Raw genomic sequence first — 24,283 nt, 5'->3', positions numbered from 1 at the left:
TTTGAGGTCCGATTTTAAAACAAATTATATACTTGGGTTCGTGGGGGAATGAGTAATCAGGTTTTGGTTCGAACCTCGAGTTTTGACCATGTGGGCCCGGGGGAAATTTTTGACTTTTTGGGAAAAACTTTAAAAAACCTATTTTCATGCATTGGAATTGATTCATTTAGCATTTATTGATATAGTTAAGTAACTTGTGGCTAAATACGAGTAAATTGGTGGTGGAATCAAGAGGTAAAGCGGTAGTTGAGGCTTGAATTGTATTCGTGACATCGAGGTAAGTGTTTGGTCTAACTTTAGCTTGAGGGATTAGGAGTTGTGCCCTATTTGCTACGTGTTAATTGTTGAGTACGACGTATAGAAATGGTGACGAGTATCTATACGTTGGTATCAAGCATGCCCGTGAGTCTTATATTGTGATTAATGTAACTCCGTTTGTATTGTTCATGCTTTATGTGATGATTTCTATTGTTGAGCAAGGCTTGTGGAAGTAATGTTGGTATTTGAACATTGAAGAGCATTGGCTCAAGTTGCAAAGTGATTTGTGGAAGTATAATTGGCAATTGAACCTTATAGAGTATTGGCTCAAAAATTGTGAATTGAGTTGTGAAGTAAATGTGAAAAAGAGAAGAGGATCATGAAATTGTCTCCCTTGCCAGGATGTTGTTGTTTAATATTGTCTCCCTTGTCGAGATGCTATTGTTGATATTGCTTCCCTTGCCGGGATATGACTGTTGTACTATTGTTCCCTTATCGAGATTTAATTATAAATTTGTTGATTTCCTTGCCCTTATTGCTTTGTGATTGTTGTTTGGGTGAGGACGAGTGTTAAAGCACGAAAGGTGATGTCGTGCATTATTTGGGTGAGAGGGTGTTAAAGCACGAAGGGTGATACCGTGTATGATTTTGTGAGGAAGAGTGTAAAAGCACGAAGGGTGATGTCGTGTCACACGATGTATATTCCATGCCAATTATATTGATTCTTATGGTGAGGACGAGAGTAAAAGCACGAAGGGTAATGTCGTGCACTTGTTTGACTTCTTATTCTTGTTGATAATTGAGTTATGGTGTTCCTTACATTTACCTGATGTCCTTCTGTTGTCATTTGATGTTTCCCCGCAGCATGTTCCCACCTCTCATCCTTAACTGTACATTCCTGCTTTTATTTTTTGTTGTATATGATTTAACTGCACAGGTTTATTTGGTAGTCTGGTCCTAGCCTCGTCACTACTTCATCGAGGTTATGCTAGGTACTTACCAGCACATGGAGTCGGTTGTGCTGATACTACACTTTGCACTGTGTGCAGATCCCAGTGCCGCAGCTTTTGGACCGCAGTGAGGGTGTTGTCTTCAGTCCATTTAGGCGACCCTCAGTAGTCTTGTAGGCGTCTGCATGTCGTGTCGTCTCTTTCTATATTTCTATACTTTTTCCTTTATGTATTTCTGAAACAGGTTGTATTTATCTTTCGGACCCTTATTTGTAGTACTATATTGTGATGCCAAATTCTGGGTAGAGTTGTATCTCGGTTTTATGTATCAGTGTTTGGTTAAACTATTAAGTTTTCGTCTTCCGCATTTCTGATTATTTTTAATGATTCCGCTGTTGATCATCTATTATATCGATCTGTTAAAAAGGCTTAATAAAAAGGGTAATGAATTTATAATACTTCGCTTGCCTAACTTTCACGAGTAGGCGCCATCACGACTCCCGAGTGTGGAAAATCTGGGTCGTGACAAAAGTGACCGTGCTTTAATGCCTAAGATTATTTTTAAAGATCAAACAAGATTGTTGATAAGGCAGAATCAATTGATGCCAGCTGGGACAAGAGTGATCTGTTTTATAGGAGATCTTACTAGTGTCAGTTATCCCACTGATCTTCCTTACTCACCTACTAAGCTTATTTGAAAAGGTAAGAAAGCAGTAACTGAAGATCAATTGGAAGTGGCAAGATAAAAGCAAGTGGGAAAGTTGAAGAATAAGAAACTCAATGGGAACTTACAAATCTAGGGATCTTGGTTGTTGTAGGTAGTTGCAGGTCTTTAACTTTGTTACCAGATATTTATTTCGAACAACCAAATTTGGTCAGTTTAATTTGATTGTTGAAAATTAAAATATTGGTGTTAGTCAATTAATGTGTTCTAGCAAGACTTGTTTAATGTGTTTTGGTTTTAGTTATTGCAAAACTCTATGATAGCAGTAAACATGTTTTGGTTTCAGTAGCTGTAAAACTATATGATACCAGTTTGGTATTTACTGAATTCCAACCTCTAATGTTATTTTATGTCCAGTTTATTTTATGTCCAATAGTTCTGGCAAGACTTGTTTAACGTGTGTTTAATTTTACTGAACACTTTATGTCCAACAATATTGATATATATCTAGTTGAACACTTTTGTACACTAATGTTGAATACCTATATTGGTATATGTCCAGTTCTTTTACAAGGTTATGTCTAGTATTGGAATTGTCTTTATGACATACGAGAAAATAAAATAGATTCTCTTAGATATTGACTGATGTGTTGGCTTGAGATATCGAAGAATAAACTTACAGGTATAAGGCGCCTCAAGATCATATACTAGAAGTTTGTAATTCTTTTGAAATTTGTGGTTGTAGATGTAAAACCACACCATTCATGTACAGATAGTTAAAAAAAGGCACAATTGAGTAGTTAAGGTACAATTCAATTTCATGTATTCATATGATTTTTCTTGGTGCTTTTGATAAGCCTATAAATAGACTTACTACCTTGTCTTTGACCTCCCTTACCCTGCGCTCGAAAAGAGAGGATAACTAAACCAAAATATTTCATGAAATTTCAATGGTAGAACACTAGTCTTTCCCTTTGCTTTTTCTATAGCTATTCACTCGTAAGAATGTGACGACCCGGACAGTCGTCTCATGAGTTACCGCTCCATTTCCCCCATTTCAGCTTCTTTACGCTTCGTTATCCGTGTTTTATGTGATTGAGTTTATTAGTTCGAGTTCGGAGAGGATTTGGTAAGAAATGAGACACATTATTCTCTTTTAAGAAGACTTAAGTTGGAAAAGTCAACCGGATGTTGACTTATATGTTAGAAGGCTCTGAAGTGAGTTCTGATGGTTCGATTAGCTTCGGGAGATGATTTGTGATTTAGGAGCGCGATCGGAATGGGTTTTGGAGTTGTAGAGAAGATTTAGGCTTGAATTGGCGAAATTGATATTTTGGCAAATTCCGGTTGATAGGCGAGATTTTGATATAGAGGTCGGAATGGAATTCCGAGAGTTGCAGTAGCTTCATTGTGTCATTTGGGATGTGTGTGCAAAATTTCAGGTCATTCGGACGAGATTTGATAGACCTTGTGATCGAAAGCATAATTTAAGAGTTCTTGGAGTTCTTAGGCCTGAATCCTATGTTAAATTGGTGATTTGATGTTGTTGGAGCGTTCCGAAGTTTTGAGCAAGTTTGAACGATGTCATGAGATGTGTTGGTACAATTGGTTTGAAGTTTCGGGAGTTCCGGGTAGGTTCCGAGATGTTTTAGTGCAAAAATCATAGTTGTAGCAGCTCTACAGGGGTGTGCAGGCCCCAGAACTCACCCATGCGGTCCGCACAAAAATAGGTGCGCCCGCGTTGAGTGCTGTGCGGACCGCACAAAGTGGTGTGCGGCCCCGGTGGGGAACGATCCGCTGGTCCTACTTCGGAAGCTCATATCTTTTGATCTACAAGGAATTTTGAGGTGATTCAAAAACGAAAGTTGTAGCCCTTCATGTCTAGTTTTCAGAAAGGTAAAGATATCGCAACTTGGACATCTATAGAAAAAATTATGACCAAAATACTAAAGTCTGTCACTGCAGAGGGAGGCCTATGTGGCCGCACGTTGCCTTTGTGCGGACCGCACTGGCTTGCGCAGACCGCGTGCGTTTTGGTGCGGCCCGCACTAGCTGATACCAGAGGGGTACCTATAAATACAAGATTTTGGGTTTTATTTAATATTTTGACCTAGAGAGCTCGAATTTTGGCGATTTTTCGAAGGTTTTTCAAGAAATTCATCGGGGTAAGTGATTTTAACTCACATTTGGCTAGAATACATGAATCTATCACTGAATTCATCATTTAATTCGTGATTTGAGATGGAATTTGGGAAGAAAATTGTGAAACCTTTCAAAAATGTAAAATGATGATTTGAAGGACCAAATGGTATCAGAATTGGATAATTTTGGTATGGTTAGACTCGTGAGGGTATGAGGATTCTGAAAATGTAAATTTTACCCGATTTCGATACGTGGGCTCGGGGCTCGGGTTTTGCTAATTTCGAGATTTTTGATATTTTTCGAATATTTTTGCTTGGGCTTTGTTCCCTTAGCATATTGTGACGTATTCGTTCTGATTTTGGATAGATTCGACGCGCGTGGAGGCCAATTCGAGGGGCAAAGGCGTCGCGAGCTAGAGAATTAGCCAGTTCGAGGTGAGTAATGGTTGTAAATGATGTCCTGAGGGTTTGAAACCCCGGATTGCACATCGTAGTGCTATATTGAGGCAAGATACGCGCTGGATGATGAGCGTGGGGTCTTTCACTACTGGGGATTGTGACTTAGTCCATCCCGATTGATGACTTTACTGAATATTTGACTGAAATTCATTTGTTATCATCATGATTTGGGCTGATTGCCATATTTGGGCTGATTGCCAACTATTTGAACCCTTCGGGGATTTTTATCACTGTTTCCTCACTACTTGACTTATTATTTGAACTCAGTCCTGTTAATATCTATTGTTTTACAAACTCAGCCGCTTTTACTCAGTTTTGAAACTAAAATGATATTTCTACATCATGTTTTGGGCTGAGGACTACTGTTTTACTAATGCCCAAGGGGCTTATGATGATTTCTGGACTGAGTGAGGCCGAGGGCCATATGTCAGGATATGCTGAGTGATATGAGGCTGAGGGCCCGAGATACTATTTATGTCATGTGGTGGCTTGAGTGATGTGAGGATATGCTGAGTGATGATGCCACGAGGTGGCTTGATATAGCGCTTGGGCTACAAGGGGCCCCTCCGGAGTCTGCACACCCACAGTGAGCGTGGGTACCCATGTGATTTGAAACAGTGGTAACAATGACACTGTATGATGCAATTTGGTCAGGTAACAATGGCTGACCAATATGCTGAGTGATTGTGAGGTAGCCCGAGGGGCTGATACTGTACTGAGAGTGAGCCCGAGGGGCTGATACTATGCTGAGCGATTGATACTGTGCCCGAGGGGCGGATTTCTACTTGTTAATTACCTGTTAAATTACCTGTTTTACTTGTTTTAAAAAGGAATATCATTTGATTTCTTCACTGATTTACTGCTTTAAAAAGGAATATCATTTGATTTCTTCATTGATTTACTGCTTTAAGTGATTTTACTGCTTGATATGGAATTACTTTGCGCCTTTACGTGTTTTCATACTTTCAGCCATTATTTGTAATTATTACTCACTGAGTCGGAGTACTCACATTACTCCCTGCACCGTATGTGCAGATTCAGGTATAGCAGAGCCGCACCTGAGCGTTGATTCCTTCCAGGCTAGGCAGTGATTTGGAGTTACGAGGTAGCTGTTGACGTCCGCAACCCCTTGTCTCTCTTATCCTCTATCATTTATGTTTCTTCAAACTGTTGTATCAGATTCTGTACTTTGTAGACCTATAGCAGATTCCGTAGTAGCTCATGACTTGTGACACCCTGGTTTGGGCTGTGTCAAGATGGTTCATGCTGTTATTATCGTTAAATTCCGCAATTTATGAGCATTATATTATATATTATTACTGTTTATGATGATTAACTGTTTAAAAGAGGTGTTCTGTTTTGGTCTGGCTGGCCTTGTCTTCACGAGGGGCGCCATCACGACCGGGTTCGGGAATTGGGTCGTGACAAAGAAGAAGTTGTGTTTGTGGTTATCTTAGTTTCGTTTCAGCATTTTCTTCTTTTGTTTAGAAAAGTGATCCCTCATCTGAAACTTTATGGAAGTTCATTATTTGACACTTTACATGTTACATTCTCTTTAATCAAGATGTAGATAAAGAAAATCTGTAAGTTCAAATCACAAGGAAACAAAAACCACAATCACAATAGACTTGTATATTTAACCAAGTACTAAACAAAGTTACTTTAACTAAACCAAATACTACAAGAACATACTAGACTAACATACATTCACTTCATTATCCCTACGACAACCAAAACAAATAACAAAGCCCATAAAACCAAAATGACAGTTCTCATCTTCTTCACTTTGGCCTCTAAATTACTAGCTTTTTCAGCTTTCACAAGTTTACATTACTCCATTTCGTCAAGTTTCATCTTCAAATTATGCCTTTCAACCTGGATAGCATCCTCTATTTCATCAAACAAGTTTTTAGAGTTGTCTCTTTCGGGTTTAATAGCATCCTCCAATTCCTCAACTTTCATCTTCATAGGGCCACTTTGAACCATAATAGCTTGTTCTATTTCATAAACTTTATTCCTCAAATTGTTTCTCTCAACCTTAGTTGCATCAACTTTAGCTTTTAAATCTTTGATCACTATCACCGCTCGACGATAGAGCTCTTCGTCAATCCATTCAAAAAACTCTCAAGAACTAACCTTCATAATACCAGAATTTCCAGTGAAAAAATTAGTCATCTTTTCTACATAAACTCTAATTATTAAGAAGGTCATCTCAAATAAAAACTCAGCAAATCATAACCTAACCCGACAAAAGAAGACGAATCAAATAAATTGACTAAAACGAAATAAATTCAAAACTAACTTTGGATCTTGGACATTAGTAGAACCTCCTCCCAACATTGGCGTCTGATCAAACTGTCAAATATAGTGTAATCAATCCGTAATGACACCTTTTTGCACATTGAATTTCATGCAAATTCACAAATAAATCACACATTGAGCAGAAATTTTTAAAGGAAAACAAAATTTTTTAAAATTGGGGAACAATGACAATTAGTATTTTGGGAATTAGTGGTCTATCAATATAAGAAGAGGGTAAATAAGAAGAGAGTCTTGCCACGCTGGATTTCCATGTCAGCTAATAATAATACTTAAATGCCTCTGAACAGGCTTATGTGGAGAGCCGTTAGCTTGGAGGCATTTTCGGCTTAGAAAATTAACGTGGAGGACATTGTTGGCACGGTTTGCAAACGGAGGACAGAAATGAGCTATCTCCAATAGTTTAAGGATAATGTTGGACATTTTTCGTATAAAATGTAATATTTGATGCATTCGAACGTAGAATTTGGATGCATTATATGCTTGGATAGAGAAAGAAAGCCTCTCCAAAACAAAGAAAGAGTGGATTAACAGATTCTACTTTGCGATAGTGATTTCTATTCTAATTAGTTGGAAAAAACTTATGAGACAGAAAAGACCTCTTATGTCAGTTAACTGACCATGTTTGTATCTCTATAATGAACTTAAGAATATAATAGATTTTTAATTTTTTTTAAAAATAAACTCTTAAATCTTCAAGGGTCATATATTCTTGTTCAAACTAAAACGGATGCATGATATATAACTTGTGAAATTAAAGTAATGAAATTATAAAATCGAAAGAAATGTTAAGTTAAATGTATTAATTATGATTATTCAGATTTCTTCCTTTATTAAGTGATCAATAATTGTCTTTTCAAAAACTTTATATTTTTTATTTAATTTTAATTTATAGCTCAAATATAATTTTTAAATTTAAAGTGTTTCTTCAACTTTTGTACTCATTGGCACAGGATACACACGCGATGTGCCTACCCTAAGACTTAGAAGTGGCAAATAGACCGGTCGGATGGGTGGGTTAAAAAGGGTAATGCAAAAACGAATAAAAGATTCAACCCAAACATATTTAATACGTATAGAAATGAGTTAACTGATGGATAATATGGATATTCATATTATTCATGACTTACTAAAAATATTCACTTTTGGGAGAATCTTTAGTCTCTCAAATTTGAGGAATCCCCAATTTGAGTCTTTGCGAATATAAAAGTTAAACTCATTGGTTATCCATATAAAAATATATCCATAATTTCCAACGTATTTAAAGATTAGCCAATTTACCCAAATTTCAGGACTAAATATCCCGAATTTCTGAGCTATTAGTTCGAAATTCAGGACTTAGTGTCCTAACTTTTCGAACTTGAAATTCAGGACATAAAATTTGAATTTCTAGACAAAATTTTCGAACTTTAGGATACGATGTCTTGAAGTTTGAACTTTAAGCTTTAAACTTAAGGAGCTGGTGTCATGAAGTTTGAGTAAATGGGCTGATCTTTAATTATATTGTAAACTATAGATATATTTTAAATAGTATGCTTAAAAGTGGCTACTTGGTGTCATTTCGAAAAATAAATAAATTTTTACACCCTATAGAAAACCTTAGTACCCTATTTATTTTAAATAAATACCATTTTAAAATATTACATCCTATAAATACCTTTTATCCTTTATAGCAAAAAATCTAAATATAGTTACATCCTACAATTAAGGCACCATATATGCTAAATATTATTTTTCTCTCTCCCTTTTTGTATTTTCTCTCACATAATTACCCAAACCCCAATACAATCTCTCTCTGTTTGCATACAACCAGACTATCTTCTCTCACAAACCCTAGTTTCTTAACTCTTCTTCCACCTCCTCCGTCCAAGTAAAGCCCCAGGCCCAATCTTAAACCCAAGACAACGTTTTTGCTCTCCGGCACCGGCGACCTACAAACTGATCTGAACCGGAGATAGCTTCGGAGCTTTCAAAGTTCTGTGCTCTCAATTGTTGTAAAAGTTTGGTTATGAATTAAGGTATTCGGTGGAAATGGAAAGAGTGTTCAGTTAGCTTCGGAATTTGGACGCTTACCCTAAAATCAATGAGGATTTCTATGAATTTGCCTCATGGCTGACCAGCCGGAATTAATGGCTGACCGCCGGCCGGCGAAGCCATAGGGCTGTTTCTCTCTCTAGATCGCTCAAATCGCCTATTTGTATTCAGTTGTATTCGAACGTATTCTTCAGCTGTATTCACTTGTATTCAGGTTTAATCAGTTGTATTTAACTATTTTATTCAGTAGTAGTTAGTTGTATTCAAGTGTTTTATACAACTGTATTCAGTTGTAGTTAGTTATATTCAACTATTTTATTCAGCAGAAGTTAGTTGTATTTTGTTATATTCAAGAGTTTATTCAACTGTATTCAGTTGTATTTTTGTTGTATTCAAGTGTTTTATTCAGATGAATTAAGGTGTATTTTGTTGTATTCAACTGTATTATTCAAATGTATTTCTCTTTATTCAACTATAATCTTTATTATGTATCTTTCAAATACAGATTAATAAGGGATCGTTTTAGTTCGTTGAGTTAATTTAGGAGAATATCATGTGATTTGATTTCCTTCCGTTTTTAGCGCAGATACGTTACTGTATTTAATGTTAATGTCGCTTGAATACAGCTAAATACATGTCAAACTTAGCTGGAATTCCAGTTTTTACGCCTATATTTTTGGTTGTATTAATGAATACAACAGCTTAAATACATGGAATACATTGTATAAAAATATAAAAGGTATCGATAACACGTAATATAGTAAATGATATCTATAAATGGCTAATTAGACCAAAAAGATGGTGCTTTATGAAAAATTCCCAAAAAAAAAAGAGAAGATAAAGGGGCTATTTGTGGACAAAAGAATTTGGGCTGGATAGAGTCCCAAACTTACAAGCCCAAAAGCCTCAAATTCATTATAGCGGGTTTAACAAACGAAACCGGACCCGAATCCGACCCGGTTGGCCCCATTTCAAATCATAACGGAGCTTCTTCAATCACTCTCCTTAGTCTGTGAAGAAGTTCCTCCGAATCCACTTGTAAGTTCCCTTTCTCTCCTCTTGCTATATTATTTATCAATTTCTGAAAAATTGTCTTAGGAATACACATACACGCAGACACACAAAGAGAATAAGGGATGATTGTGATGAGATTCTTATCAAAACTTATTGTCAGGTTCTTTTACAATTGGAATGAAAGTAGTAATAGATTTCAGTCAATTATCTGCACAGCTAATATGATTTTTATTCAATAGCAGCAAAGCATGTTTTGTGTTTAACTCAAGTAATTGGGTTTTCCCTTTTATGGTTAGTGGGTGCAAATTTTGGCTAAGTGGTGAAATAAGGAATATATTTTTTGATGACGGTGGTGTTCGGGCCAGCTTGCGTGCACCAGAAGCGTATCCAGGATTTAAACTCTATAGGTTCAATCTTTAAGGTTCTTAATTATATTGTTAAAATTATGGGCTCATACTTATTATTTATTACATTTGCATCCGCCTCTGGCGTGCGCCTCTACAATTCTACGAGGTACTTGCTACCTCATACCAACACATGTATCAAATAACTCCACACACCAAGCTTAGGTAGATGAGAAGAAATCACTTTGTATTTTTTTGCTTCCATCAGGATTTTAACCTGATAAGTGATACCTCATAGTTCTCCTCCCATTTCATTGAAAAAATAATATTTTTTCTAGCCTCCTCAAATAATCCGGCTATTAATATATTGTTACCTTTTGTTTACCAAGGTTGTTATTATTAAGAGGCTTCATGTCATTGTAGGGATATGTATGAGATCTAAAGAACCTCAAAAACATGTCGTTTGCCTTAAGTAAACCATTTTTCATGAGCAGTGTCTTAGTAACCAAATTGTTTAGTGTTCAAATCACATGGACCTAAACAGAGAGGAATAGATATGGAGCTCTCATATAGCCGATCCCCCTAATATGAGATCGAGGCATAGTTGATTGAAGGTTGTATATTTCTTCCTTAATTTCAATTTATGTGGCACTATTGGTTGATGCATTCTAGTAATATTACTATTTTTAACAAAAATTACAACTCTCAGGAATTTAAATTCATTTAACTATTTAAACTGAAAAGACTTCTATTTTCTGTCAAACTAGCTTTCAGTTATTACTTTAACATTTTCTTCTGCTGCTACATTTGTAGTGCATGTGTAAAATTAACTATTAAATTCGATGCTTAATATAATGACCCCCAAAGTTGGCTGGAGTAAAAACTAAAAACTAAAGAGGAAGTTGGGTTTTTGTCAAGTAGTGACATGTTAAATCTGAGTATGCTTGGATATGCATGAGTTATATCTTAACAGATTATTTTATGATTGGGGCACTGATTTTCTCGATTATGGGATACTCCATGTGTTTAGAAGTATGACAATTTTTAATGTGATATATGTTAGATTGATAGTAGAGTCAATGTATGTTCTGTTGAAAGTGGGCATGCTTGTGGGATCCATAATTGAGTAATGAGCTATCTCTCGGTGCAGCTTTGCCTAGCAGGATTAGGCAGATAGTTGTACCGACTACATGCTACCTCTCTCTAGCATAGGTACAGGGTAACTCTGCCTATTGGGCATGGACAGATCGGAAGAAATCACCTTTTGTCTCCGCGAACTTGAGACCTCATGATTCTCGTCCCCCTTTATTGGAAAAAGAATAGTATTTTTTGTAACCTCCTCAAATTAAGAATACAACAACAACAACAACAACCCAGTATAATCCCACAAGTGGGGTCTGGGGAGGGTAATATGTACGCAGACCTTACCCCTACCCCGAAGGGTAGAGAGGCTGTTTCCAGGAGACCCTCGGCTCAAAAGCAACAGAAGCCGATATATTAGTACCATAAAAATGCATAATAAAAATGCATAATAAAATACCAGCAATACAATAGATATGAAATACAGAATACGAAATACTAAAACGATGGCTGGTATAGTAAAACTAGCAGGTAAAGCCCTGCATCAATAGACGACCAATGACATTCTTAGTCCAACTCCTAACTGGCTAGTCTCACTCTATTGTGCTGTAGAAATATTCACAACTCTCCCCTAACCTACAACCTTAATACTCGACCTCCATGCTTCCCCGTCAAGGGCCATGTCCTCAGTAATCCTAAGTCGCGCCATGTCCTGTCTGATCACCTCTCCCCAATACTTCTTAGGTCGTCCTCTACCTCTCCGCGTGCCCACTACAGCCAGTCGCTCACACCTCCTCACCGGTGCATCAGTGCTCCTCCTCTGAATGTGCCCGAACCATCTGAGTCTTGCTTCCCGCATCTTGTCCTCCATGGGGGCCACGCCCACCTTCTCTCGAATATCTTCATTCCTAATCTTATCCATTCTTGTATGCCCGCACATCCACCTCAACATCCTCATCTCTGCTACTTTCATCTTCTGGATGTGTGAGTTCTTTACCGGCCAACATTCAGTTCCATATAACATGGCAGGCCTAACCACTGCTCTATAAAACTTACCTTTTAGTAACGGTGGCACTTTCTTGTCACACAAGACTCCCGACGCTAACCTCCACTTCATCCACCCCACCCCTATACGGTGTGTGACATCCTCGTCAATCTCCCCGATCTCCTGGATAACCGATCCAAGGTACTTGAAACTACCCCTCTTGGGAATGACTTGAGAGTCAAGCCTCACTTCAACTTCCGCTTCCGTCGGCTCAACTCCAAATTTGCACTCGAGGTATTCCGTCTTCGTCCTGCTCAACTTGAAACCTTTAGACTCAAGAGCATGTCTCCAAATCTCTAGCCTCTCGTTGACGCCGCCTCGTGTCTCGTCAATTAGAATAATGTCATCAGCAAATAGCATGCACCATGGCACCTCCCCTTGAATATGATGAGTCAGTGCATCCATCACCAGGGCAAATAGGAATGGGCTGAGTGCAGACCCTTGGTGCAACCCCGTAGTAACTGGAAAATGTTCAGAGTCGCCTCCTACTGTCCTAACCCGAGTCTTAGCTCCATCATACATGTCTTTAATCACCCTAATATAGTCAATCGGGACCCCTTTATCCTCTAAGCAGCTCCATAAGACCTCCCTAGGAACCCTATCGTACGCTTTCTCCAGATCAATAAACACCATGTGAAGGTCCTTCTTCCTATCCCTGTACTGTTCCACCAACCTCCTAATAAGGTGGATAGCTTCTGTGGTAGATCGCCCCGGCATGAACCCGAACTGGTTGTCTGAAATAGACACCGTCCTTCGCACTCTCATTTCTACCACTCTCTCCCAAACTTTCATGGTATGACTTAGTAATTTGATGCCCCTATAGTTGTTACAGCTCTGGACATCACCTTTGTTCTTATACAACGGGACCATTGTACTCCACCTCCACTCTTCCGGCATCCTATTAGTCTTGAATATAACACTAAACAATGCAGTAAGCCATTCCAAGCCTGCTCTACCCACACACCTCCACAGTTCCACCGGAATTTCGTCTGGCCCGGTAGCTCTGCCCCTTCTCATCTTACGCATTGCCTCCATGACTTCATCGATCTCAATGTCCCTACAATTACTTAATTCATGGTGACTGTCGGCATTCGTCGATTCCCCAGGTCTAATATCTTGATCTCCTTCTTCACTTAGAAGTTTATGAAAGTAGGTCTGCCACCTCCTCTTAATCTGGTCATCTCCCATCAAAACTTTGCCGTCGTCATCTTTTATGCACCTCACCTGGTCTAGATCTCGAGTCGTCCTCTCTCTCGCCTTAGCGAGTCGGAATAACTTCTTCTCCCCACCTTTGTTCCTTAGTTCCCCATACAGACGAGCAAAAGCTGTCGTCTTAGCCTCCGTCACTGCCATCTTTGCCTCCTTCCTAGCTACCTTATACCTTTGACTGTTCTCTCTCTTCTCCTCCTCGTTAGTGCTCCCTACTAACCGCAGGTAAGCCGCCTTCTTCGCTTCCACTTTACCTTGGACAACTGCATTCCACCACCAATCTCCTTTGTGACCACCATTGCGGCCCGTAGATATCCCTAACACCTCTCTCGCCGCCTTTCTTATACAGTCCGCCGTCGTCGACCACATTGTGTTCGCGTCCCCACCACTTCTCCAAGCTCCCATTGCCGATAACCTTCCTTCCAACTCCTTAGCTTTATCCTCAGTTAAGGCGCCCCACCTAATCCTGGGGCGTCCTTGTACTGACCTCTTCTTCCTCCTTATCCTAATACAAATGTCCATCACCAAAAGCCTATGCTGCGTTGAGAGGGTCTCACCTGGGATAACCTTGCAGTCCTCGCACAACCTTCTGTCGCATCTCCTGAGGAGGAGGTAGTCAATCTGAGTCTTCGCCACCGAACTTTGGTAAGTAACCAAATGTTCATCCCGCTTCGCAAAACTCGAGTTCGCAATGACTAGATCGAAAGCCTTGGCAAAGTCCAACAGCGCAATGCCCCCTCCGTTCCGCTCTCCGAAACCAAAGCCGCCATGCACCTCAGTGTACCCACCTGCAGATGACCCAATATGACCATTGAAATCTCCTCCTATGAATAACCTCTCAGAAGGCGGTATACTACGAACAATCTCATCCAACCCCTCCCAAAAGCGCCTCTTAATATCCTCATCCAAGCTTGCTTGCGGTGCGTACGCGCTAACGACATTTAAAGTACCCTCACCTACCACCAACTTAATAATCATTAGTCTATCATTTACCCGCCTGACCTCTACCACGGACTCTCTAAGATGGCTATCTACCAGGATACCCACTCCATTCTTACCCCTCAGGATACCAGAGTACCACAACTTATACCCATCCACGTTTTTCGCCCTCGATCCGACCCACCTAGTCTCCTGGACACACGCTATATTAATCTTCCTCTTCTGCAGGATTTTCACCAACTCTATGGATTTACTCGTTAGTGAACCTATGTTCCATGACCCGATTCTCAACCTATAGGCTCCCTTGCCCCCTCTACCTCCCCTGCTACCCGACCCACCCCCTAACCCCAGCCCCCCACTCTACCCCACCCGAGGACATGCCCTTATTAAGAATGTGGCATGAATATAGTTAGATCTGAAAAACTCCCTAATTCTGATCAATATATCCATTATGGTTTTTGAGTTACTGTTAATGTTGTAAAGAACGTCAGAATTGGCATCTCTGACAATTAATATATTGTTGCCTTTTGTTTACCACGGTTATTATTGTTAAGAGACGTCTTGCCCTGGTAGGGATATGTATGAGATTTAAAGAACCTCCAAAACCTCTAGTTTGCCTTGAGAAAACCATTTTTTATGAGATGTGCCTTAATAACCGAATTGTTTGGCATCTAAATGACATGGACCCAAACAGAGGACTAAATGTAAAATATAGTCGATCCCACTAATATGAGATTGAGGCATAATTGACTGATTGAAGGTTGTATATTACTCCCGCAATTATAATTTATATAGTTGTCTTGTACTACTCTACAGATTTCATTAAGGAATATTAGATTATTCTGATTGGATTTCGAACATCGTCCCATGCCCAAGATGGATGGACGTGTTTGTGTATGCATCTATTTTTGAAATCCGAATAAGGGCATTCTTGATTGATGCATTCTACTAAAATTATTCTTTTAAACAAATATTACAAGTATGAGAAATTTAAATTCATTTAACTGTATAAACTGAAAAGCTTATTTTCTAGCAAACTAGCTTTCAATTATTACTTTAATATTTTCTTCCGCTGCTACATTTGCAATTCATGTCGATGCTTAATTAAATGAATCCCAAAGTTTGGTGGAGGGAAAACTAAAGAGGCAGTTGGATTTTTAATTCAAGCAGTGACATGTTAAATTTGAGTATGCTTGAGTTATACATGACTTATATCTTAACAGATTATGTTATGATGAAGTGGGGCAATAATTTTCTTGATGATGGGATGCTCCATTTGCTTAGAAGTATGGCAAGTTTTAATGTTATATATGTATTAGTTAGATAGTTGAGTTAATATATGCTCTTTTGAAAATGGGGTGCTCGTGGGATCTGTAATTGAGTAATGAGCTATCCCCTAGTGCAGCTCAAGTGCTCCAGTATATCTTGTGTATTTATTATGAAAAACTTTATTAACGGAGAGACGAAGAGGTTGTATGAAGAAGAGAAGATCTTCTTGATGAAATACATGCGTTACGGTTCGTACAACTAGATTGAGAAGAAAAACACTTCACTCAGGCACACTCCCCAAGGAGACTGAGAACCCGGAATCCTGAGTTTCTACAAACACCATCGGAGAGCCACCAGTGACGCGAGCCTATCCTTGAAAACAGCTCCGATAAGCACCCATACACGCGCGGCCACGAGCGGCCAAGCTCCGGCGAGCCTTCCACCACGCGCCGGCGAGTGAGCCAAATCCGTGCCAGATATCAACTTTTTTCTTTTGGACAGCCTCTTCGACCCCTTGTTCCGACCCCACCCATCCATGAAGTTTTAGATTCCGACCACTTTTACTTTTTTCCGGCGACGAGAAGCATTTTCCGGCCAGTTTTCAATCACTTTTGAGTCAATTGCCAAAAAAACTTCTTTCTCCTTCTTCTTAAGATTGCAGAATACCTTTTCGTTGTTCAATACCAGAAAATTCCTTCCCTTTCTTCATTCTGTTTTTCACCCATGACTACTGATTTTTCTAACCTTTGAGGTTTTTCCGAACAGATCTCACCACTTCTTTTTTTGGGACAACAACATCTAGAATATGATGGATTGTACAGAGAAACTCCTACTTCTCTCTAGAATCTAGAAAACTGGAAAACTTGACTTTCATCAAAGCTGCCTCTTGGCCAGCCCTAGAACTTGGGGGAAGATGCCATTGAAAGCTTGACGTAGGGCAGGAGCCGCACTTCTCGCTATCTGAGGAGCGCACTTTCAGGCGCAAGGGCTTCTTGAAATCTTGTCTGATTGGGTCTTTCTCCAAATGGGTTGGTTCTCCAGAGGCTGTTAGGAACTGGGCAGCAGAGGCATGGAATGTCAAGGACGGGCTGAAAATATCGCAACTGGGGGACACACAATATCTCTTTCATTTTGTCGACGAGTCTCAAGCTCCAAAAATTCTTGTAAGAGGAAACATGTGGTTCGATGGGAACTTCTTAAAGCTAGATAGATGGGTGGAGCACGATGGGTGTCTAGACCCTCGTTTCACCGGCGAATCATTAGTGGTCAACATGGTGGGTCTCCCGGTGCATCTTTGGTTCAAGAAGATTGGGGAAATCTGTGGGGGTTTTATTGATGTCGCTTGCAGTTTACACGATCTCTCGCGAGTGAGGATTGTGGTGAGGAAAGGGGGCAAAATCCCTGTCTCCACTGTGGTGGAAGATGGCTACTTGAGTTATAGGGTTTGGTTGAGCCCTGAATTTCGTCTTATCTTTATGCCTGAGATAGTGGCAGAAGAAAAAGGAAGGTCAAATAGAAGGGAGGGGAGGGGAAATCAGTCTCTGAGGGAAGGGGAGAGCTCATCGGATCAGTGGACTAAGCCGGAATTAGACGTTAGATCGAGAAGAGACGGGAGGTATGATTTTGGGAGAAGAAGACAAAATTTCAACATGAGGGAAAGACGTAAATGGGTTAGTGATGCGGGTTGGAAAGGTAAAATGGGCCGGTCCTCTTCTCATTATCCTAGCGCCAGACAAGTTTTCAGCAAGTATAGGCCTAGGCCTTCTCACATGGGCCCAACAACTTTTCCCAATTCTATTAGAATTGATTCTAAGGGGCCCAGATTATTTCAAGCTGTGTCTGTTAAGGATCCTAAGTATATGGGAACAATGGTTCTTCCTTCTTCTGCCAATGGTGCTGCACACAGTGGCATTTCTGCACCGAGCTCTAGTGACCTTCGCCCTTCTTCGATGGCCGCTGCTTCAGGGGCGGCTCCGGCTATAGATGGTGCTATTATTTCACGGCCTCCCGCCTCTGATGGACCCAGCTCCATCGCCCCCTCATCTGCTCCTGGGCTTAGTTGTGTTGAGGCTACACTTCAAGCTTCTTCTTCTTCTGGGAAAATCGTTAAGCATGCCCCATCTGATGTTAGTGCCGGACCAGTATTTCCAGTTAAGATGCCGCCAAGGGCTCCATGCTCTCCTCCTTCCTGCTACCCTACTGGTGTTTCTGGTCATTCCTGTAGCAGCGGGGTGCTACTTTCAGAGATTGATACCCTTCAAGGAAATGGCGAGATCCTTTTGGCACCTAAAGTTTCTATTGCTAGCAATGCTATGGTCTTGTATTCCTCCGGTAGGAGCAAGGAAAGGGTGCATATAGAAGACCCCTGTCCAATCTCGTCACGGATTGGAGGAGGGGATATGTCTTTCTGGATGGAGGATAAACTATTAAACTTTGGGAAGTTTCTAGGTGTTTCTTTTCAATGGAAGGAAGATAGGGTGTTAGAACTGTTGAGGGAGATTGAGCAACAATCTTGTTATGATGTTGCAGGGAGGGAGATGAGTCAAGGTGTTAAGCAAAATAATTTAGGGGATGTAGTGGTGTACCAGAGAAGGGGCCGGGTGTGTGACAGGGAGGAAGGGAGCTCGATTAGAGGGGGTGGGGAGAAGGGGGATATTGTTTCTTATGGAAGTTAAGATCCTTTCATGGAATGTGAGGGGATGAATGACCCAAACAAAAGGGCCATCATCAAAGTGGGAGTTAGAGAGTGGGGTGCTAACCTAGTTTGCTTTCAGGAGATAAAATTGAAAGTTTTGTCGGATGTGATTGTGAGGAGTGTCTGGGGAGGTAGTTGGGTAAAATATGACTGGATTCCAGCAGCGGAAAGTGCTGGGGGCATTCTTCTAATGTGGGATGATAGAAGCTTTGAGGTAAATGAGAATAAGAAGGGAGTTTTTTCTTTAGCAACTCTTGTCAAAGATAGAGTGAGTGGGGTGGAGTGGGGATTTGGGGAGTGTACGGACCGATAGGAGAAGGGTCCAAGGTGTTTTTCTGGGAGGAACTGACCAATATGATGGGGGAATGGGACATTCCATGGGTTCTGCGGGGAGACTTTAACACTATTAGATTCCCGGAGGAGAGATTAGGGTGTAGTATGATTTCGAGGGCCATGGAGGAGTTTTCCGACTTCTTCAATGATCACTTTCTCATTGATCTTCCTTTGTCAGGGGAAAGGTTTACTTGAGCCAGGGCGGAGGATACCAACTCAAGGTCTAGACTTGATAGATTTCTGATATTGCCCTTCTGGGATGAGCTGGTGCCGAATGTGTTGCAGATTCCTTTACCTAGGCTGACTTCGGATCATTTGCCTATCTTGCTAGATGGATGCAAAGGTAGGGGGGTGCATGCTCCCTTCCGATTCGAGAACATGTGGTTGAACGTGCCATGATTTGGTGACAAGGTGAAAGAATGGTGGACAAGCAATGGGGTATCAGGGAGACCTTCATTCCGTCTTTCGAAGAGCTTTTTGGGAGGGTAGTGGTTAAAATGGGGGAGCTTATGCATGAATTGGGGGATCTAGAGAGAGGGGAAGGAGCGAGGGAGTTAGATGAATCTGAGAAAGAGAGATTGTGGGAGGTTAAGAGGGAAATAGTCGAGTTAGCAATAGCTGAGGAGACTAGTTGGCGGCAAAAATCGAGGGTGCTATGGTTAAAGGAAGGAGATTCGAATACCAAATTTTTCCACAGGGTGTGGCAGTTGCAAATCGAAGGAGAAGCTTCATAGAGTCCTTAGTTGTGGATAGGGTGAGGATTGAGGGAGAGGAGGAGGTAAAAGGGGCGATAGTGGGGTTTTATGAGAACTTATACAAAAAGGAAGTTAGTTGGAGGCCAACTTTAGGGGAATAGAGTTCAACCACATAGGGGAGGGAGACAGTGAGTAGCTAGAAAGGGCTTTCGAGGAGGAGGAGGTGCACGAGGTTGTTTCAAGTTGTGCTGGCGATAAGGCCCCCGGCCCCGATGGTTTCTCCTTGGCCTTCTTCCAGCTCTGTTGGGACACCATCAAGGGGGAGTTGATGGAAGCCATTGAATACTTCCATGTGAATGGTATTTTCGAGAGAAGTATCAATGCTTCTTTTATTACTATTGTGCCTAAGAAAAAATGTGCATCTTGTATCAATGACTTCAGGCCTATTAGTCTCGTGGGGAGCATTTACATGATTATTTCTAAAGTGCTTTCCACTAGACTCAAGAAGATTCTTGACGTGTCTATTTCGTCCTCCCAGAATGCGTTTGTGGAAGGTAGGCAGATCATGGATGCCGTTTTGGTGGCAAATGAACTTGTAGACTCCAGAAGGAAAAATAGAGATCCCGGCTTACTATGCAAGTTGGACCTTGAGAAGGCTTTCGACCATGTCAATTGGGAGTTCTTGGATTTCATTATGATGTGGATGGGGTTTGGGCTAAGATGGAGGGGATGGATCAAGTTCTACATTTCCTCAGTGTGTGGTTTCTTTGGCAGCTCCAGGGGTCTCAGGCAAGGAGACCCCCTATCCCCATGCTATTCATTCTAGTGATGGATGCTTTGAGTAAAATGATGGATCGTGTGGCGGGCGGAGGCTTTTTGAGAGGATTCTCAGCTCCGATCGGGGTGCCTAGTGCCCGAAGAGTCTCTCATTTGCTTTTTGCGGATGACACCCTGGTTTTCTATGACGCCGATATGGATCAGTTGACCTACCTGAAGCAGGTCCTACAGTGGTTTCAGATAGTATCAGGTCTCAAAATCAACCTCGGCAAGTGTGAGATTTTCCCGGTGGGTGAGGTTGCTAATATTGATGCTTTGTCTTATGTTCTCAGATGTAAGGTGGGCTCCCTCCCCACTATTTACCTGGGTCTCCCATTGGGCGCTTCGCATAAGGATACCACGATTTGGAATCCAGTGATCGAAAGGGTTGAAAAAAGATTAGCAGGCTGGCAGAAACGGTACTTGTCAAAAGGCGGAAAGGAAGTGCTCATTCATGTATGTCTGAAAACACCTTTATCTTTGTGCCACCAAAAAACCCAGTCCATATGACACAATTTCTAGAAGCAAGATCAAGTTCTGTAAACGAAGATCTATGAAGGGCCTCCTAGTCCTATCTAAAGTTGAAACCTTATAATTTTTTTTCCCCTGATTAGTGAAGCCTTATAAGTTTGTAACATGGAGATGACAAACGGTTTGGGAAAAATAAGTTGTCACCTAATATGCCATGTAAAATGTGCCACAGATAATCTGTAGGAGCATTGCAAGAACTAAGGGTAGCAGATTTTCGATACTGCCTTGTTAGGCCTATACGTCAACAACGTGTCTGTCATATTGAGTCTTTCGTTAGCTAGGGGACTATGCTAAAGATCTTACCAAGGGGCATTTAGTTTTCCGACTAAGTAAAGCCATAAGGGAAAGCTATAGACACTCAAGACCAAAAGAGGTTAGCTCAAATTTTTCCGGGAGTTTTCTATGGACATGAACCTAACAAATGGAAAGGCTGCAAGGTCTTCCGCGTTGCTATTAAGGTTCTTGAAGATGAAAATCCAAGGGATTCTCCCCATCTATGAAGTACAGAATTGGTGCTTGATGTACTCGAGAAAGCTCATGAGAATGTTGCTAATGTTACCGAGAGTGAAAATAATCTTCAGTACCATGAGTCCAACTTAAGAGAGGAAACTTTTGGAGGAAACAGTAGTGCCAAAATCTGGGCAGAATCAAATTGTAACAACCGAGCCACTCATTTCATTGGAGGAGAGGAAACTTTTGGATGCAATGGTAAGCTCTACTCCTCTAAAATCCTTAAATCCTGCTACGCTTAGCACTGGTCCTGTAAGTAAGAGCAAGAAAAAAATGCAAAACATAGGACAACAACAAAGTAAGACAATCGTGACAACGACACAAGGAGGAGATGCCTTAGTGACACTATATATCGTTCAAAGTTCTCCACAACCTGTTAATTTGGGGAGTGAATTTTTTGAACAAGGAGAAGAAGAAGCAATGTTACAAGAATGTCGTGCACAGGCATCAAGAAAAGGGGATCTATCACCAAGGCATAACGGCAAAGGTAAAAAGACTCATACAAGGAAAAATAGTTGGGACGACAAGGTTAATGATTTTTTAAATGTTAGGCGACCTCCAATGAGAAATGCCAAACAAAAGCAGGTCGCCCCAACTACATCAACAAGGTCCAATCGTTCTAAAAAGAAATCATGAATTTTGAATACTTCTTGAAGAATTGGGAGTGTGATGAAAAAGAATTACAAATTGAAGAAATTACAAGTTTGGACAAGAAGGGACAACATTTTAATTCCTTCATCATTTTATTCTACCATTATGTTAGTATTTTGATTTATAATATCATCACAGAGTATGTTATAAACTCTGTGGTGATCACTGAATATTTGATTGTAGCTAGTTCTTTCTTTTTACATGCTTGCTAGTGAGGCTATTTTATGCCTCAATAGGGTTAGTAATGTAAGGTTTAGCCCGGTTTGTGTTATATGGGTAACAATACCGGTGCTATTGTCCCCCCTTATTTCTACTTTTCCTAATTGTTGTATTTTTTTTTCCTGTTATTAATAAAAAACTAGCCCTAGGCGCTTGCCTAGCGGATTGCCAAAAAAAAAAAAAAAAACTTAAGAGAGTTCTCTCTTTATTTTGTTCTCAATTTATCATAAAAGAAATGTTCCTTTGTTCGAAGATTGATAAACATTACGTTGTATTGACTACTATCCTTTGCTGTTTTGCAGATATATTATCCCAATAATCGGTTTTTGAAAAATGAGTTCTAGTTCTTGGCCTCTTTTATTTGACTCCTTAAGGAGCATAATTGAAACTCTTGAGAAAGCTAATACTGCTGATGTTTCTGTGGTTAGAGCAATAAAACATTGTTCTGAGACTTCAAGGTCTGTTCTCTGTCCTTTCTTTTTTGTGTTCATCCTCTTCTCTCCATCTTTTCCTTTCCCTTAATCTGTACTTTTCAAACAAAAGAAAATCAGTCTCGTCATGTATCAAATTTGGGATAGAGGAAGCACTTGCTTAGTAGTACTTACAATTTTTTTCTTGCCATTGTTACTTCCTAGTTTTTATTAGGGTTGCATAAACATTCACTTATTCATTAAAACAAATTCTGTTATTTCAAAATCCTCCATGTTTGAGATTTTGATTGTTGATGTTTCTGATTCTTGTATCTGCCATATTCTATTTTCAGATGTCTTTTGGCTGCAAGTGAAAGAACAGGTTTGTTAACTGAACACTTGCAGCTGCTAAATTTTCTCCTCAGAATTGTTTCCAATCTTCAACCTGAGGCAAGTAATTTGTCAAATTCAAGAGGAAAGAAAAAAATATCTGGTTACAACAGTTCATGGGAAGTTGAAATAGTAGCTTTTACTATTATTGGTGAACTATATTCGAGATTTGGATCTTCTTTACCAGTTGATACTTGGCAATCAACAATTGAGGTGGGTATGCTACTTTAGACTGCTTTATGTGCCTCCTAAAATTCGCTTATAGGTTTTTATTTGGGAGTTTGTGTTGTGAATTAGATCCTTAGAAATATTTTGGAAATGGTGGCATCTAAGGGCCTTATTAAGGAAGATAGAGCCATTGCCAGGTATCCTCTCATTCCTTTGCTTTTTATTTTTTGTTTTCTTTCGCAGGGACTAGGGTAGAGGGCTGGGTTGTTCATTCTTGCTTAGTATTTGCTTGTGTTTATATGGTGTCTTAATTTTCTTATTAATAACATGGTGGCAGATCTTTTCTCCAGGTTTTATACCTCGTTTCTACATTGCCTGCACTTGGTTCTTGCAGATGCCAAGGGATCGTTGTCTGGCCATGTAAGGACTGCATTATGTCGATGAGATTCTTGCTTTATTTGCTTTTTGCCCTCTCTTTGATAGATAAAGTAGATCTTTTTTGATAGACTGCGACTTCGAAGTTGTAATCCATGTACTTATGTTTCATAGGTGGCTGGTCTTGTTGTGGCATTGAGGAATTTTATTCATTATGGCCTTACTAATAAATCACATGATATGTTTGCCATTGCTGATAAGAAGCAGATTACTTCTGTTAGCATGAAGCCAGATTTGGCAGAATCAACAAAATCACAAGCGGGCCGATATAGGCCTCCACACTTACGAAATAAAAATCTGAAAAGTTTGCAGTTGGAGGATGAGAAATCTCTAACACTATCATCTGATTCAGAAAACAGTGATAGTGATGGATCAGGGAGGGTTACTTGCAATACAGCCTATGCTAAGACTAGATTAGCTGCGATCATCTGTATCCAGGTATTTCTGAACTAACTTCTTTCTTGCAATTTGTCTCATGGTCTCAGTGTCTTATATCCTGCTTGATCTTGTGTGTACTGAACATCACATCAAATTCTAAAGATGTCTTATTTGAGATGATTCTGAAAGGTTCTGCTCAAAACCTTTATGGTTCTTGTTGTTGATAATTGGGGTTTTGGAATTGTTTCAATTCCACTCAATTCGTGAAACTCTTTTTTTGCATATCCTGCTTCTCGAACTTTATAATTTTTGTTAGATTTTGCTAAC

General features: G+C 40.0%; 1 protein-coding gene across 10 annotated transcripts in view; it reads left to right on the top strand.

The window, feature by feature from the left end:
- Window positions 1-9,693: 9,693 nt before the first annotated feature.
- LOC107822815 (uncharacterized) overlaps window positions 9,694-24,283 on the top strand; it is a 55,669-nt gene continuing 41,079 nt past the window's right edge. For 3 of the 10 annotated variants that reach the window (XR_012701952.1, XM_075236691.1, XM_075236697.1), the window contains exons 1-6: window positions 9,694-9,863; window positions 22,478-22,633; window positions 22,939-23,188; window positions 23,273-23,340; window positions 23,494-23,563; window positions 23,693-24,016. Coding sequence is in view for 9 of the 10 variants with exons in the window: in XM_075236691.1 (XP_075092792.1) it covers window positions 22,509-22,633; window positions 22,939-23,188; window positions 23,273-23,340; window positions 23,494-23,563; window positions 23,693-24,016 (837 nt within the window). In the remaining variant the exon portion in view is untranslated. Of the gene's footprint in view, window positions 10,000-10,135; window positions 10,798-22,477; window positions 22,634-22,938; window positions 23,189-23,272; window positions 23,341-23,480; window positions 23,564-23,692; window positions 24,017-24,283 lie in introns of those variants that run through there. The other 7 variants (XM_075236693.1, XM_075236698.1, XM_075236700.1 and 4 more) reach the window with 6 other exon arrangements.

Source organism: Nicotiana tabacum, chromosome 18 (genome assembly GCF_000715075.1).
Source record: "Nicotiana tabacum cultivar K326 chromosome 18, ASM71507v2, whole genome shotgun sequence".
In the NCBI taxonomy this organism is placed as follows: domain Eukaryota; kingdom Viridiplantae; phylum Streptophyta; class Magnoliopsida; order Solanales; family Solanaceae; genus Nicotiana; species Nicotiana tabacum.
Note: the sequence above shows the minus strand (reverse complement) of the source record. Positions and strands in the feature narration are given on the sequence as shown.